The sequence below is a fragment of the Pleuronectes platessa genome, chromosome 7, assembly GCF_947347685.1.
Source record: "Pleuronectes platessa chromosome 7, fPlePla1.1, whole genome shotgun sequence".
Taxonomy (NCBI): domain Eukaryota; kingdom Metazoa; phylum Chordata; class Actinopteri; order Pleuronectiformes; family Pleuronectidae; genus Pleuronectes; species Pleuronectes platessa.
This window is the reverse complement of record NC_070632.1, coordinates 6,940,288-6,954,402: the sequence shown is the minus strand read 5'-3', so window position 1 is coordinate 6,954,402 and position 14,115 is coordinate 6,940,288. Positions and strand designations below refer to the sequence as shown.

At 42.0% G+C, this 14,115-nt stretch overlaps 2 protein-coding genes across 3 annotated transcripts; one reads left to right on the top strand and one right to left on the bottom strand.

Moving 5' to 3' along the window:
- Window positions 1–3,690: 3,690 nt before the first annotated feature.
- On the bottom strand, window positions 3,691–10,720 carry uri1 (URI1 prefoldin like chaperone). Of its 2 annotated transcripts, XM_053427991.1 has the most exons (12): window positions 10,262–10,720; window positions 9,458–9,577; window positions 9,180–9,214; window positions 7,946–8,024; window positions 7,565–7,700; window positions 6,336–6,427; window positions 6,195–6,255; window positions 5,901–6,099; window positions 5,570–5,813; window positions 5,323–5,474; window positions 4,717–4,957; window positions 3,691–4,369 (listed from the first exon to the last, which is right to left on the bottom strand). In XM_053427991.1, exons 2-12 carry the CDS (start codon window positions 9,494–9,496, stop codon window positions 4,178–4,180), a joined length of 1,470 nt encoding a protein of 489 aa, XP_053283966.1. In that variant the 5' UTR covers window positions 9,497–9,577; window positions 10,262–10,720; the 3' UTR covers window positions 3,691–4,177. The 2 variants fall into 2 exon arrangements, with proteins under 2 accessions (XP_053283966.1, XP_053283965.1); XM_053427990.1 differs by lacking the exon at window positions 9,458–9,577 and having other exon boundaries at window positions 10,262–10,719.
- Window positions 10,721–11,351: 631 nt separating this feature from the next.
- zgc:112052 (protein C19orf12 homolog) lies at window positions 11,352–13,761 on the top strand. Its single transcript, XM_053427997.1, has 4 exons — window positions 11,352–11,433; window positions 12,532–12,657; window positions 12,996–13,156; window positions 13,315–13,761. The coding sequence occupies exons 3-4, from the start codon at window positions 12,997–12,999 to the stop codon at window positions 13,578–13,580; spliced, it is 426 nt and encodes a 141-aa protein (XP_053283972.1). The 5' UTR covers window positions 11,352–11,433; window positions 12,532–12,657; window position 12,996; the 3' UTR covers window positions 13,581–13,761.
- Window positions 13,762–14,115: the final 354 nt, after the last annotated feature.

The following is a 14,115-nucleotide window of genomic DNA, read 5'->3' as shown; positions in this document are numbered from 1 at the left end:
TATAAGAGGATAAAGGATGACTTCAGCTGCTGAATGCCTAAACGTGAGGAAGCTCAATCATCTGGCTTCCACCATCAGTCTGACCTTCACTGTGGATTCTCCTGCGAGAAAGTGAGGAGGAGACATCTCACTCCAAATAAGTCAAAGTGCTCCAAAGGTTTTCCTCCCACAAAATTCAATACATAATCAATAATGACAGGAAAGGGAACAACACAAAGAAAACACAAATACAGCAACAGGTCGTGAAGACAAGATGTCGTTCACATTAAAAAGGTTTATGCTTTTCTTGTATTAAGATGTCCACCTATCTTTAAATGTGGAATAATTTGACATAATGTAGTGATTATTTCATCATTAATGATTCTGTCTATGATTTTCTCAGTTATCTGGTTTGCGTTTGTTCTATTAAACATTATGAGCGTCTGAATATTGTCTTTAAATCCCTTGTTTTGTCTGACAAGTGAAGATGTTTAATTTGATATTACACAAAAACAAGTGAAGGCAGCATTTTCTCACCTTCGAGTTCAAATTTCCCAACATCTCAGTGTTTTTCTATAAATTGGCCTATTAAGAGTTCTTGTTCTTTTTTTTATTTCTTTTTTTTGACAGGATGAGCTAAAAACAAAAAATGCTTCACTCTGTCACACTTCTGTATTTCCTGGAGAGGATTCTAAAGGAAATCATGGTGTCACAAAGTTGCGGGAGCTGTGATAACACCACCGATCGTCTGAACAGTTGTTTCCCTCCTGCGATTTCCACTTGAGCTTCATTAGTGGGGCTCAGTGAGGAATCAAACCCTGTTCCGCATATAGGCCCCGGGGTGTAAATGACGTGGACACGTGGATCTCTGACAAACTGAAGCAGAGCAGATACACTTCCTGCTGTTTCTTGCATTCGTCTGACATCTTGGAGCCGAGCGTTAACTTCCCGCTCTCGGGCCCGAGCGCCTGTCCGGACAACAATACCCGCTCAGATCCTTCGTCGCATAAACTCTTGAAAATCCCTCGTAATCCCTGAAATTGAGATCTTGCGTGTGTTCCAGCCCATTACATAGTTTGTACGCTAGGTTTATTTGAAACGTAGCTCCGCTCTGTTCCCGGCATACACCTTCGCAGCTTAACCCACATAAGTCCGTTGATCTGCGTCGCAGTCAACACAACGCTAGCATGTTAAGCATCGGCTAATCTGTCTCATGCTACCTGGATTTTCATATTGGAGAAATAATCCTGATGAAGGGGGAGAGCGGGGCAGAGTCACCTCAGGACCTGTTTAAAAGCTTCTTATCACAGACCTGCACTCCCCCCCCCCCCCCCCCCATTTGACTCAGAGTGGGGTGATAGCCTTTCAACTCGCAAGCCGCGGCTTTAATTAAAGCTACTCGCGGCAGAGATGAAGTGCAGTGGTGTGTGTGAGTTGCCCCTGTGAAAATCAAAATTATGTCCAGAACAATATCGCTCAGTCCGCGTCTGTGGCCTTTTCACTTCCACTGTAAAACACTTTCCTCCACTGATTAAACTGGCCTCACCGTGATTATCGTGAGCGAGTCCAAACTTTCACGAGTGATACTGAAATCTGAGGGGCCAGGAAAATAATAAGGTAATCTACAGAATATAAATGGATGTACTTAAGTCAATTTATCTAGATAAAACTAATCTGGATTCTTCCTTAAGAAACGAATTGATGTTTTTCACCTTTTGTTAACCACACTAGAACCAGGGATATGATCCAAAAGATAAAATGCATAATTTGATTAGCTAAATCAAAACCGGCAGCCTTCTTGTCCGGTCAGGTAACACTCTGATTAGCTGCTGCTCCTCACGAGTGCAGTGCATGTAAACAAAGTATATCAACACAATTAGACTTATAAATACAGTTGTGAGGTATTTAATAATAAAGTTTTTTCCCTCCCAAAAATAAGGAAGCACAGTTTTGACATTTTTTTAACCTCTGAACTCCTCAGGTCGTTTTGTTGAACCTGTCCAAAGAGTGGAACGCATCTTATTTGATAGATTTAACTAAACTAAGATAAAATCCCCAAATATATGTTTATATTTCAAAACTCAGTTTCCACTCGTGCCCCATTAACTAACTCCCACACACAGTAACACAACCACACAGATTTATCTTGTCATCTTATTAAACAACCTCTGAACCCCCGGACTAAACTACTTAACAGTATGTACGTATATTTCGCTCATAACACCCACACGCTGATGTCTGAGAAAGATTTTGAATTTTGTAGGAAGGACTTTCACTTGTGATGGAGTATTTTTTAACATTGTTGTATTGACACATTTAATATATAAGTAAAGGATCACAGTTCTTCCTTCACATTTAAAACTAGGACAACTCTCACTAGAACACATTCCTCAGCCGAGAGCCAACAGTCCCCTTCAATTCTATCAAGTTGCACCAAATTACACACACTCATAGATATAAGTTCCACAAATTTGCCTGATTTATCAACATGTAAAACGTATACAAAATCAATATCTTGCGTTATTAAAGAAAGTTTTTAAAAAGTGCTGGATACGTAAACACAAACTAACGCAGATGAAAACACAACCTCCTCAGTGGAGGTATAGAAGTCCATTTATTCAGGTATTGTGTTTTTCACTTTGTTTCCCTCTTTCCCACAAATCAAACACAGGAAGGAAACCGTGCTCCGCTCCACACAGTGACCTTTGTCTGGGACTTTAGGTGAAACGGTGCCATGTCTGGATGTTCTCGTTATCAAGTTTCTTTTGATTATTCTGTGTGTGCTGTTGCATATCAAAGCTGCTCTGATGTCTAACAGGTCCAGTTCTTCACCTCAGTCGTCTCACTTCATCCACTGACTGCAGATCAGTGGTTTCTGTGCTGTAGTGGAGGAGTTACCTCTTGTAGCTGAGTTTCAAACTGTAATCTGCGGATGAGACTTTCCTCCCGGTCTTCAGAGGCTCCATTTTGTTTTTTTTGGACCGAGACTACATTTGATTTGTTGTTGAGTGTATGACAGGGAAGCTCCGTCTTTATCATTAACTCTGTCGTTGGGCTGTACTTCTTACTAACAGTGCTTTAGGTTGCCCCCCCCCCCCTCCCTTTGGCTGCAGTGTAGGTTGGTGCTTTATTTAGCTCTGCAAATTTTAAGGCACAGCAGGAAACGCACCAGGAGAAACAATAATTCATGAAAAAAGAACAAATGAGCTCAGTCAGATTCTGCTAATGGCTGTTTACAGACCAAAAACACTTCACACTGGGTAACAGGAGCAGAAATGTGTTACAATTACACACTATTAGTACACAGAGTAACAGATATTCAGAGAAAATATCAAATCTGCTCCTGATTTGGAGATTGAGATAGAAAATAAAGAGCTGTCATATATAGAAATACAACTTCTTCAACAACAAAGTAAAGGGTGTAACTCCGCTTAGGCCCAATGGTCAAGTAAATTCAAATCAAGCTCCGTCAAATTCTAAATGTGACCCTTCTTTTCATGAGTAACCACAAATTATTCACTTGGAAATTGGTGAAAATCTCAAAATAAGTGTGGAAAGTTAATGGTTTGTTTCTTGGACTAAGTCCCATCCCTTCCAGTAAGTTCCATGGTAATCCTTACAGAAGTTTTAACGTAATCCTTCTAACAAACAAACACACAGACGGGCGAACACATAATATCCCTGGCGCGGGGAAGAACGAGGAAACCACACTTTGCCAAAATCATTTATTTTCCTTTGAATTTCTATCAATAATCTTCTTCTTTTTTTTGTCTTTACATAAAGCTGATCACAAAGGAAAAGATACATTCATTATGCAGGTTAAGAGAAGGTAGAGACAGCTAGAGCCAACTTAAAGAGCATTACTTGAAAATGAAAAGAAACAAAACGAGGCAGCTCATCTAGTGGCGGTCGAGCGTTAAACCTAAACTGGCATCATTCAACAGAGGAGTGACAGACGGTGATTGGTTCAAACAACAGAATCACCCAACGCAGGGAGCAGGTTGAAAAGCAGTTACACATTAAGCAAGATTTTAAAAAGGATTTAGCATTTCCCCCCCCGAGAGGAGTCACATATAAAGGGGAGAAGCTGTCTGTATGATTAGAGGTGAAACTGGACTAAAGACAAGTGGACAGTAGAAAAGGAGAAATAATAATAAAAAAAGAATAAAGGTCATTGTGACGTGTGGGATTTTACTCGTCACGTCCGCTGCAGCCGGGCAGCCTTGAACTTGGACACCTTCTTCGGGGCCTGCTGGGGCGGGGCGACCTCGGGCACCGCCACCTCCTCCTGTCTCCTCTCCAGTATGGTCGGCAGAGCTGGTGGAGCGATGGTCATGTGGGGCACGGCCGAAGTCATCGGGTCCTTCTCTACCACCATACCTGAAAAGGCCTGAGGGGGGGGCAGGGAGAGAGAGAGGGAGAGAGAGGTTTGTCCTGCTGCGTCTCCTTGTTCACGCTGCCTACTGTGACTGACACTTAATGAAGGTTTGACCACAGGATGCTCCCACTTTAACTTGAAGAGGCTTCAGTGGGATTGTTGTTATGTTCTCATTAAGGGAAGTGAGGCTCCAAGGTGTCATTTCTATAAACTGTTTCATAACACAGGTAGACTGCCGAGTCCTTCACAAGGTAATTGAGATTGAAGACCACACAAAGAAACCTGCCTGGGACCTGTTTTGTCCATATACTAATAATGAAATCTAAAATACAACCACTTGTGTGTTGTTGTTTTTATACCTCAAATCTGTTGGGGGGGTGCAGCGGCCCCCCCGTCGGACTGTCCTCCTCTGTGACGCCGTCGCTGGTGTCGCTGGTGGTCGCCTCGTCGTGGCTGAAGCTGCGTCCGGTCAGCCGCCGCTCCTCGTAGTCGGCCGCGCTGCTCTCGCTCGTGTCGCTGCACACGCTGTTCTCCCGGCTCCGGGACTTCAGGATGGACTTCCTGGGGACGGGCTCCCCGTTCTTCACGTCCACAAACAACCTGAGATGAACAACAATCAGCCGGTTGTGACCAAGGAATCAAACAAGGATTCAAGGATTTATGTTGGTTTGTTAAATAGATTTCACAAAAACTACTTAACGGATTATCACAAAACTTCGTGAAAGGATGTGATCAGGGAGAAATTTATTTCCAGGATCCAGGATTTTTTCACATTCATAAACATTGCAAGATATATATATATATATATATATATATTTTGTTAATCTGACATTTTTAGGGGTTCGATATCTATGAGAATTTGGTGCAGCTTGATTGGATTTAATGACTCTACTGGGCCCTGCATCGACTGAGTGCTATTCTGGTTAAGTTTGATTTACTCTTCAGTACGACTGTGTGTTGTTTACCTGTAAATGTCTGCTGGTGTGGTGATTTTGTGAAGCTCGTGATGGGAGAGTCCATTGTTGTGTCCGTTTTTCTTTTTCCTCTTTAATATCTCCTTCTGCTCTTTCCTCTCACTGAACTTCAGCATGGTGTTTTTTCCTGTGTTTATCCTCACCTGAAGCCAAAGACAAGACAAAGTCACCAAAACAGAAATATAACTGCGGAATTAAAAAGAGAAGAACAAAACATGCAAAGTCTCATCGCTCTGACCTTCTTGGGTTCGACTGTGTGAGTGAAAAAGATGGTGGGCAAGCAGTGGCCTTCCTCTTCCTCATCGTCATCCTCCTGTTTCCGCTCCACATCGGGCGGCGCTGTACTTTGAGGCACGGAGGTCCAGCTTGGCTTCGGACTCAATCCGTTTACAGGAGAAGCAGAATCTCCTTCCTTCTCCTTGTCCTCCTCTGAGGAAGAGGAAGATGTGTCCTCGCTGTTCATATCTGCATTATCAGATAATCTGAAGAAAAGAAAAATCCATGAAACATTTCAGTTTCTTACGAGATTGAAGTTACTGAGAAACATTCACAGAAACAAAATCCTGTACCTGTCCTGCTCATCCTCCAGCTCCTCCAGCTTCTCCAGTTCATCCAGTCTGGCCCACAACTCCTCCTCAGTCACGATGCCCTTTCTGCTCCCTTCATCACTGCTCTCTTCTTGGTTCTCCTCTTCATCCTCCTCTTTTAGATCCAATATGGTTTCCAGCTTGGGCTTAGAATTTGGCCTGTGAGCTACTCTTTGCCTTCCTGTTAACGTAGACAAAATGGAAGCCGAGATATGTAAGTTAGGTGCAGAACTCAACCGGGCAAATAAAATAAAATGAAATAAAATAAAAGAATACCTTTGGTGACTGCAATATCGTGTCTGACCTCTTCTCTGATTTCAGCATATTCCTGTTTTCTCTAAAGAAGAAGGACAAATGAATATGTGTCCCCATTTATGCGTCATGCATCATCAAAAAACTAGAGAAGACTTCACATACGGCTGAGAAGGTTTCCAAATCCTTCACAAAGCCAACTCTGGCTTCAAAGTTTTTCATTGTCTTGGATAGATCGTCAAGTTCACTCTTCACGTCTGCAGGGAGGGGGGGGGAAGAGACAAAAAGTGCATTCACATGAAAATGCATTCAGAGAGAGGAACACAGACGGACAAAACCCAGTGTGCAGAACAACTTGGCTGCAGGCAAAAAGGGAGAGTTCAATAAAACATTTAACATAACAATGAAAACCAGCTGCTAAAGAGTTAAATCCCAAATAACAAGAGGGAGGGGAAAAAAAGAGAAAGAAAAAAAAAATCATTGAAAAATGATGACACAAACAGTTCATAATATCTTCTGCCCTGAATACTACTCCGGATCATTAAATCTTCACAACAATTAAGCCCTTTTACTAATAGCAGCGGAGGGCCCTTGTTTCCATGGCAATCAGGAGCCCCTCCAGTCAGTGCATCAACTGGAAAGTGAGGAAAGGTCAAACACAGAAGGCCTGACAACTCAGCCGCTGTCTGACACATTTCAGCAAGCTCTGTTTGTATTACAGCACTTAGCTCTGTAATAGCGGGGTGGGCAGGGTCAGGAGATACGAGGCGGAGGGGAGACAAGGGGAGAGGGAGGCTGGGGGGGGAGGAGGAAGGGGGGGGGGGGGACAGACGGGTGCGGATGGGCTGTGGAAGCACATTTCTGCTTCACTAAACACCCTAATAATGTTCACATCAGAGATCGTTACTTGGGCCCATTTGACTCGATATGAAATGTTCAGACCTAGAATGAACAGCAGGGAAAACACAGACAAACACAGCTACACTTCGACCACAGGAGAGGAGAGGAGAGGGTGGGATGGCCATCTCAGGATTTTCAACTGGGACAGTGTTGAATAAGTGATGCAGCTTGAAACCCAGTGAAATAAAGAATCTGGTGCATTTAAAAAATCCTGCAACACTTCAGCACAGCGATCAGAAACTGTGTTTTACTTACAATATCTGTGCAAAGCATAGATATTAACTAAAGTTTCTCCTTCAGCTATGTGGTGAATCATGGCACAGCTTAAAAAAAAAACACATTGTATCCCTTCAGCATTCAGACTTGATGCAGCGACACCCTCTGCTGGATGAACAGCGGCAGTGCAGAGTGGCGGCATTAAAAAATTTAAACAGCCATTTGTTTAGAGAGAGAGGACAGCAAACTATATCTCTTCTTCTTATGGACAGACTCACGTTTCGTTCTGTGGTCGACGATTTTCTGAGCCTGCTTTGCCGAGCACTTGGCGAACCAGTTGTCGCCGAGCAAAACCATGAGCTCGTTGGTGTGCACCAGCTTCCCGGGCATGAAGGCCAGAGGGCCGAACGGCACCTGTTCACAGAGCAGGGGACGGAGGAGAGGAGGAGAGGAGGAGAGGAGGAGAGGAGGAGAGGAGGAGATGGACAAGAAAGTGGAAGAAAGGAGAAATTAAACTTTTAGTGTCAGAAAATAAAGAATATTAGCTCAGGGCATGACATGGATAAATTGTCTTCAGTCTTACCCACAATGCATAGCTTGTGCAAATGGGTCTGTGTACATTATCTTCCCTGTGTCTTTTGAACAAGGTGAGCACTCACCATGATGTCGTACGACAGTTGATCTGGTAGAGTTTGAAGTCGCTCATTCACAGCCTCGTAGTCACCGGAGACCTTCTTCCTGCAAAACCATAGACGACGATGTTGAGCCAAGAAGTTGAGGTCTGTTTCAAGTTATTGTTTTCCAACATTATTTGTTTGTTTGACTTGTTTTGGAAAGTTAAAACAGAACAAAAGGGAAGGAAACCACAAGGGAGGTTCAGCTTGCTCTGTCAGGGGAGACATGATGGGACTTGGAAAAGGCCTCAAGGTGTTGCCCTTAGTCCTTTGTGAGAATTCGTAGATGATAACATTATCAGTATGATGACTTCTTCCAAAGCCTCATTTTGGCTTTGTCCATAACATGAACTCCTCACTACCATAAATTTGTCTTTAGTGGGCAGAAGAAATCCATGTGCAGCCAAGAGCCCTCGATAAAAACCAATAAAAAGCCCTTGATCCGGTTGCTCTAGTGTTTTTTGGAAGAGGGTTATTTCCCTTTCAGGCTCTTGAAAGAAAATGTTAAATTTAAAACTATTCTAAATTATATAACAGTTTATTTGTACTTTAAAAAACAACACAGCCATTGTGCAAGTCGTGACACCTGTGCTGCTCTTCTAGGTTTGATGACATCACACCTCTCCCATTGTAGCATGGGTCTAATGGCGTGCCATGGACCGCAATAAAACTTTATTGTTCACAAAGGTGCATAATCGACTCGGCCCATGCAGCAATTCATTACTGGAGACCACTGAATTGGTGTGCTGGGCTTTTAAAGCTGCTGCTGCTGAAAACGCTCCTTCTCTCCACTCCGACTGTTTCCGGGCAGCGAGAATAAACCGGCTGATTGTGGCACACTTCAGACAAAAGCATCTGATTGTCAGAGAGGGGGTAATTTGTTGATTTTGACCAAAGCTGGCAATTTTATCAAGAAGCATGAATAACACGCAGAATCGTGCCTGATTCCCCGGAAGCTAAAGTCATGTTATTATTATTATTATAGAATATAAACTCTGCTGCACGAGAGCTGACTATGATCAAAAGGACACATAAGAATTTTTATTAATTTTATCATTATTATGGACTTTTATTCTGACAAATTTATTTTGTTCAACTTTCTTTTATTGTTGTCTTTTCTATTTTTTGTTGCTTTGGTATGAATTAGCATGTATGTATCCAAATGTTTTCGAGAGAGAGAGAGAGAGAGAGAGAGAGAGAGAGAAACTGTGCAACTTACCAGTGTTGAATCCGACTTTCACAGTCTTTCACCACCTGTTTATTGGGAAAAATAATAAATGAACAATGATATAAATGGAACGTACATACGATTCTCTTGAGTATAATTATGATAAAAATACAGATTACCAATTCATAAACATTTTCTGATTGGAGCTATAATTTGACGAATACAACTTTGTGTTATTCTATCTGCTGTCTTCATTTTTTTTCTCTTTGTGAAGCACTTTGCAGCGGCTTCTTTTTAAAAGTTTGTTAACACAATGCAGACACACACACATCATAAATGTTCTTTCCGAGTTTAGGAATCATCTTCATGGAAACAAAACCAACTTCAGGGGGAAGCAGGAGAGGAAAGTACACACAGCTGTCACATCTGCATCCAAAGGGTCAGAACATCTGGACAAACACAACTTTCACTGAAATGCACGGTGACACAACAACAACAACACACACTTTTCAAGGTTTGCAGAAGACACACAGAGACAAAAAGAGAAATACCAGAATAATAATGAAGAGTAAAACAAATGGTTGTTGCTCAGTAAGAGGTTGAACTGGAGGAAGTTAAGTGTTGATACGTGGAACTTCAGTGAAATCAAAAGTGAAAGTGAAGTGAAAGATTATCCTGATTCCATGTTTATTTATCTTCTGTGGTTTAGACTTTTAAAAGATTAGAAGAAGAAGAAGAAGAAGAAGAAGAAGAAGAAGAGGAGGAGGTTTTGCCATGGTGGATTTACTTTACTAACTAACTTTAGCCTAGCTTGCTATTTTACAATTCACAAAAACACGTTACGCCATTCCCCCCCCCCCGTGTTGTGTTGCAGAAGTGACGGAAGAGACACAGTGCAACACACCTTCCTCCTCCAGGAAACACTTCAACAACAACTTGAATTTGCACGAGACCCAGAAGCAGGAAGCTTCTCGAAGAAATTCAAACAAAAACAAACATGGAACAGCGGAAGCAACAACGCAACAAACATGTTGTCAAACGTGCGACACAAACGTGTAACCGTGCGCATGCAAAGTTGATCCCTGACTTTTTGAGTTGTGTCGGTGTGGTTGTGTTAAAAGCTGCACACTCACCTTCTCGTGTTCCTCCCGGAGCCTGACAACTCCACCGAGATCATCCACACTCACTTTACCTTCCTCCGCCATGATCCGTCCACGTGCACGACGGGAACCTGCAAGGGCTTGTGTTCCTCTCCTCCGTGTGTGTTTGTTTGGTTGTTTGTAAACGAGCCCAAGCAAACAAAGCTCAGGGGTTGTTGTGAGTCCTAAACAAGTGTTTATGAATGTAGCAGCAGCAGCAGCTCGTCCTGCGACCCGTTGTGCTCGTGGTCATCAATGGGGCAGTGATGCTCATCCACAGCTTCATCCGAGGGATCATCTCACTTCACGATACCTGCAGCATCTCCCGACAAAAAGCATCCACGCGTTTTAATAATCCACAATTAGCAGCGATCCCCCCTCGTCACTGTCACTGCGCCATGCACCTAACGTCCAAGGTCAACGCGCCGGAGTTAACAGCAGCACATCCGGTTGGAGCGTTCAAAATATCACGTGAGCCTCACATGCATACTGTGTGAAGTGAAACTAGCACTGAACTGTTTTTTTCCCATTCACATATTTACGTTTATTCCTCAAGATAATTATTAAATTTCATAACTAATCGTGAGGAACATGTCGTTGTGTAATTTGTTATTCTAAGTGTACCTTTCGTTACTTTTGCTTTTTTGTCATCGGTGCAGATGTTGCAATTTTTTACTTTTTTGTTTGTTGATATTTAAATACTGAAGTCTAAAGAATAAAATATATATATATATATATATATTGGTTTCTCAGAGTTATTAAATGTTCATATAGAAGGCATGGATAGCCTCACTGATTCACAAACTTCTTCTAATCTAGATCTTTAAACAAAACAAAAATAATGTCCTGTTTTAGCAACTCTGTCATCAAGTCTTCAGCAGGATGCACTAAATATAAAATGACTTACTATGGAGAATGGTCAGTGTTCATTTAATGCCATAATATCATACTATTATCGTACAATATTATAAATTGATTAATACATTTATTAAATTAGTACCATTATTCATTAATTTAAATGTGTTAATGCACAACTGTCTATCTATCTATCTATCTATCAGGTTTCATTCTTTTATTTTGAAGTCAGGCCCTTGTAGCTTCCGTTTTTCAGCTCTGTGAGAAGAGCTTGACGCAGCCGCTCCTCCGTGTGTCCCGGGGTATTCTGGGTAAGTGATGGGGGGTTTGCTCGTATGTAAACACTTGTGATAGAATAACATGTCAGACGTGATCATCACAGTTACATAGAGCATATTAATGTCAGTGAATGTAAACTTGCATGTGGTCATCTGCCCTCAGCTGCACAAACAAACACACACACACACACACACACACACACACACACACACACACACACACACACACACAAACGACAACACAAACACAATACAAGTATGTCCAGTGAAATCTTAAACGGACACACACACTGATCTCAGAGGAGCAGGTGTCATGCACAAGTTTGTTTCTAGGACATTTATGTAAGATCAACCATGGCCTCAGCCCCCCTTCTTCCCACACGCTGATTGGCTCTCTGCGATGCCTTTAATTGCTGTTTGGAAATGTCACAATTTCCAGTTGTCTCGATAGCAAACGATTTACTGTGAAACAAGAAGAAATAATTCATTAACTTTTGGTAGAGTAGCCTTACATCCCTTAATTTGACCATTTATAAACAATATTATTTTGAAAAGTTAAAACAACACCTTTAAGAAATTAAAGGGGCAAATAATAATAATAATGTTTACATTAATCTGACATTTTTAGCGAGTAATTTTCATCATCACTCATGCATTTCAAAACACTTTAAGACCACATTAATTTATAAAGCTTTGAACTACCAACAGAATCATCACTAATGGTTTTAAGTGATTATTAAGGGATAAAGAGGCCCCTTGTTAATTATTTATTTATATACCAATTCACCTCACGTGTCTAGTTTTGTAAGTTGATCAAATCTCAAAATCTGCTATAAATTAAGAGACTTTTAGGGAGTCCATCTCAATTTATACATTTTCTACAGCTAGTTCTATTAGATTGATACTTGATTAATCCCAAAGGAAGATTAATTAAGAGAATGATTTACTTAAACTCTTTATTTCAACATCCTTCATTCTATTTGTGCAAAAAACACGTGTCTCTAATCATACATGTGGTTAGCATTATTTTACAAATATGACACTAAGCCTTAATAAACATGTATGACCAAAGAGCAGAAATTTCTGAATGTCCGTGAATGCAACATTGTTTCTGTTTTTATTCCCATGAAGCATTGCGAGCTCAGGAGTCAGGGGTAGCCGGTGAATTCAGCCTTTGGACTGAACACGTCATATTTGACTTAATGAAATAAAGAACAGGCTCCACGGATATTCATGAGGATTTAAAAACACAGTGAGGTAAGTGAGACACGTTCATATAGATTCCTTAGCCTCCTGTGAATGGAGGTTATGTTTACAGGGGTTTACAGATGCCACTGGGTAATAATAGCTTATGTTTCAATGGGCTCTCTGATGCAATTTATAGTATCCAGCTTTTAAATAATAGTATATTTTGTTATATTCATCAGTAATTATACATTTCTATACGTCAGGGACATGTTTTAATTTGTACTCTGTGTATCAGTGTCGTATTAAGTGTGTTTGATGCCCTGATGTCCTACTTGTACTTTATTAACATTACTTGCTGGATCCTGAAGTTGTCCTCTCTGCTTTTGTCTCCTCATGTTGAATCCCAGTATGTGTCAGCGGGTCAATGACGTCATGAGGCTGTGTTGTGAGTTATCTGCCAATCAGCAGATCCAGACCACGGTGAGGGGCTCGGGGAAGGGGGCAGCCGCCGCCGGGGGACTGGCCTTCGCCGGGGGGCTGGTGGGGGGTCCTCTGGGTATTGCAGTGGGTGAGTGAGGAGGAAGGAAATGCAACGTGTGTCAGCCTGACTCATTTTTTACAAGCTGGAATGTCCCTGTGTAATCTGCAGTGTTATCACCAAGGTGAATGCTTTACTGCAGTCGCCTATAGGACTGTTGATCAGATCAATCCCCTCTCCTCCTGCAGGCGGCGCTGTCGGAGGCCTCCTGGGCTGCTGGCTGACCAGTGGACAGTTCAAGCCGCTGCCTCAGATCCTCATGGAGCTCAGTCCCCAGCAGCAGCAGAAGCTCTACGAGGACCTGATGGTCGTGCTGGGAGACGTCCAGTGGACGGACATGGTGCAGCTCTCGGCCCTGGTGATGGGCAACGCCGCCCTGAAGCAGCAGCTGACAGCCGCCCTGCTGGGATACGTTACCAAGGAGCTGCAGGGCGAGGTGCACTACGTGGATTAGTGTCTGTGGAACACACTGGGCAACATGACCAAGAGGCCTCAGAGCTCAAGAGGAGGAAGACTTGAGAAAGAATGTGAACTGATTTTATGAAACTGGAGAAACATTTTATTTGAATGTGAAATCCTGGTAACACTGGTTAAAAAACTGGTAAGCACATTATAACCTTGTGCCCCCCCCCCCCCCCCCCCCACCCCCTTCTTGTTTGTTTGTAAGTTTATTGGTTTGTCAGCAGGATCACACAAAACTACCCAATGGATTCCTCTCAAACTTGGTGAAAGGACAAGAACCCATTACATTTTAGCACAGTCCCGAACAAATGGGCAGATAAATATGTTTTCTTCTTCTTTGACCCTTTCACCAATTTCCATAGGAATAATTAATCGGTCTTAATTTTTGTTTAAATCAGGCACATTTAATTTATTGATATTTATGACTCTGTGCCATTTTTTGTAGCTAGATTGGTTTCAATGGGACTGTTGGGCCTTCCTGTTGGTATATACGCTCTACTGAGTGAGATTCTGGTTATATATTCAAA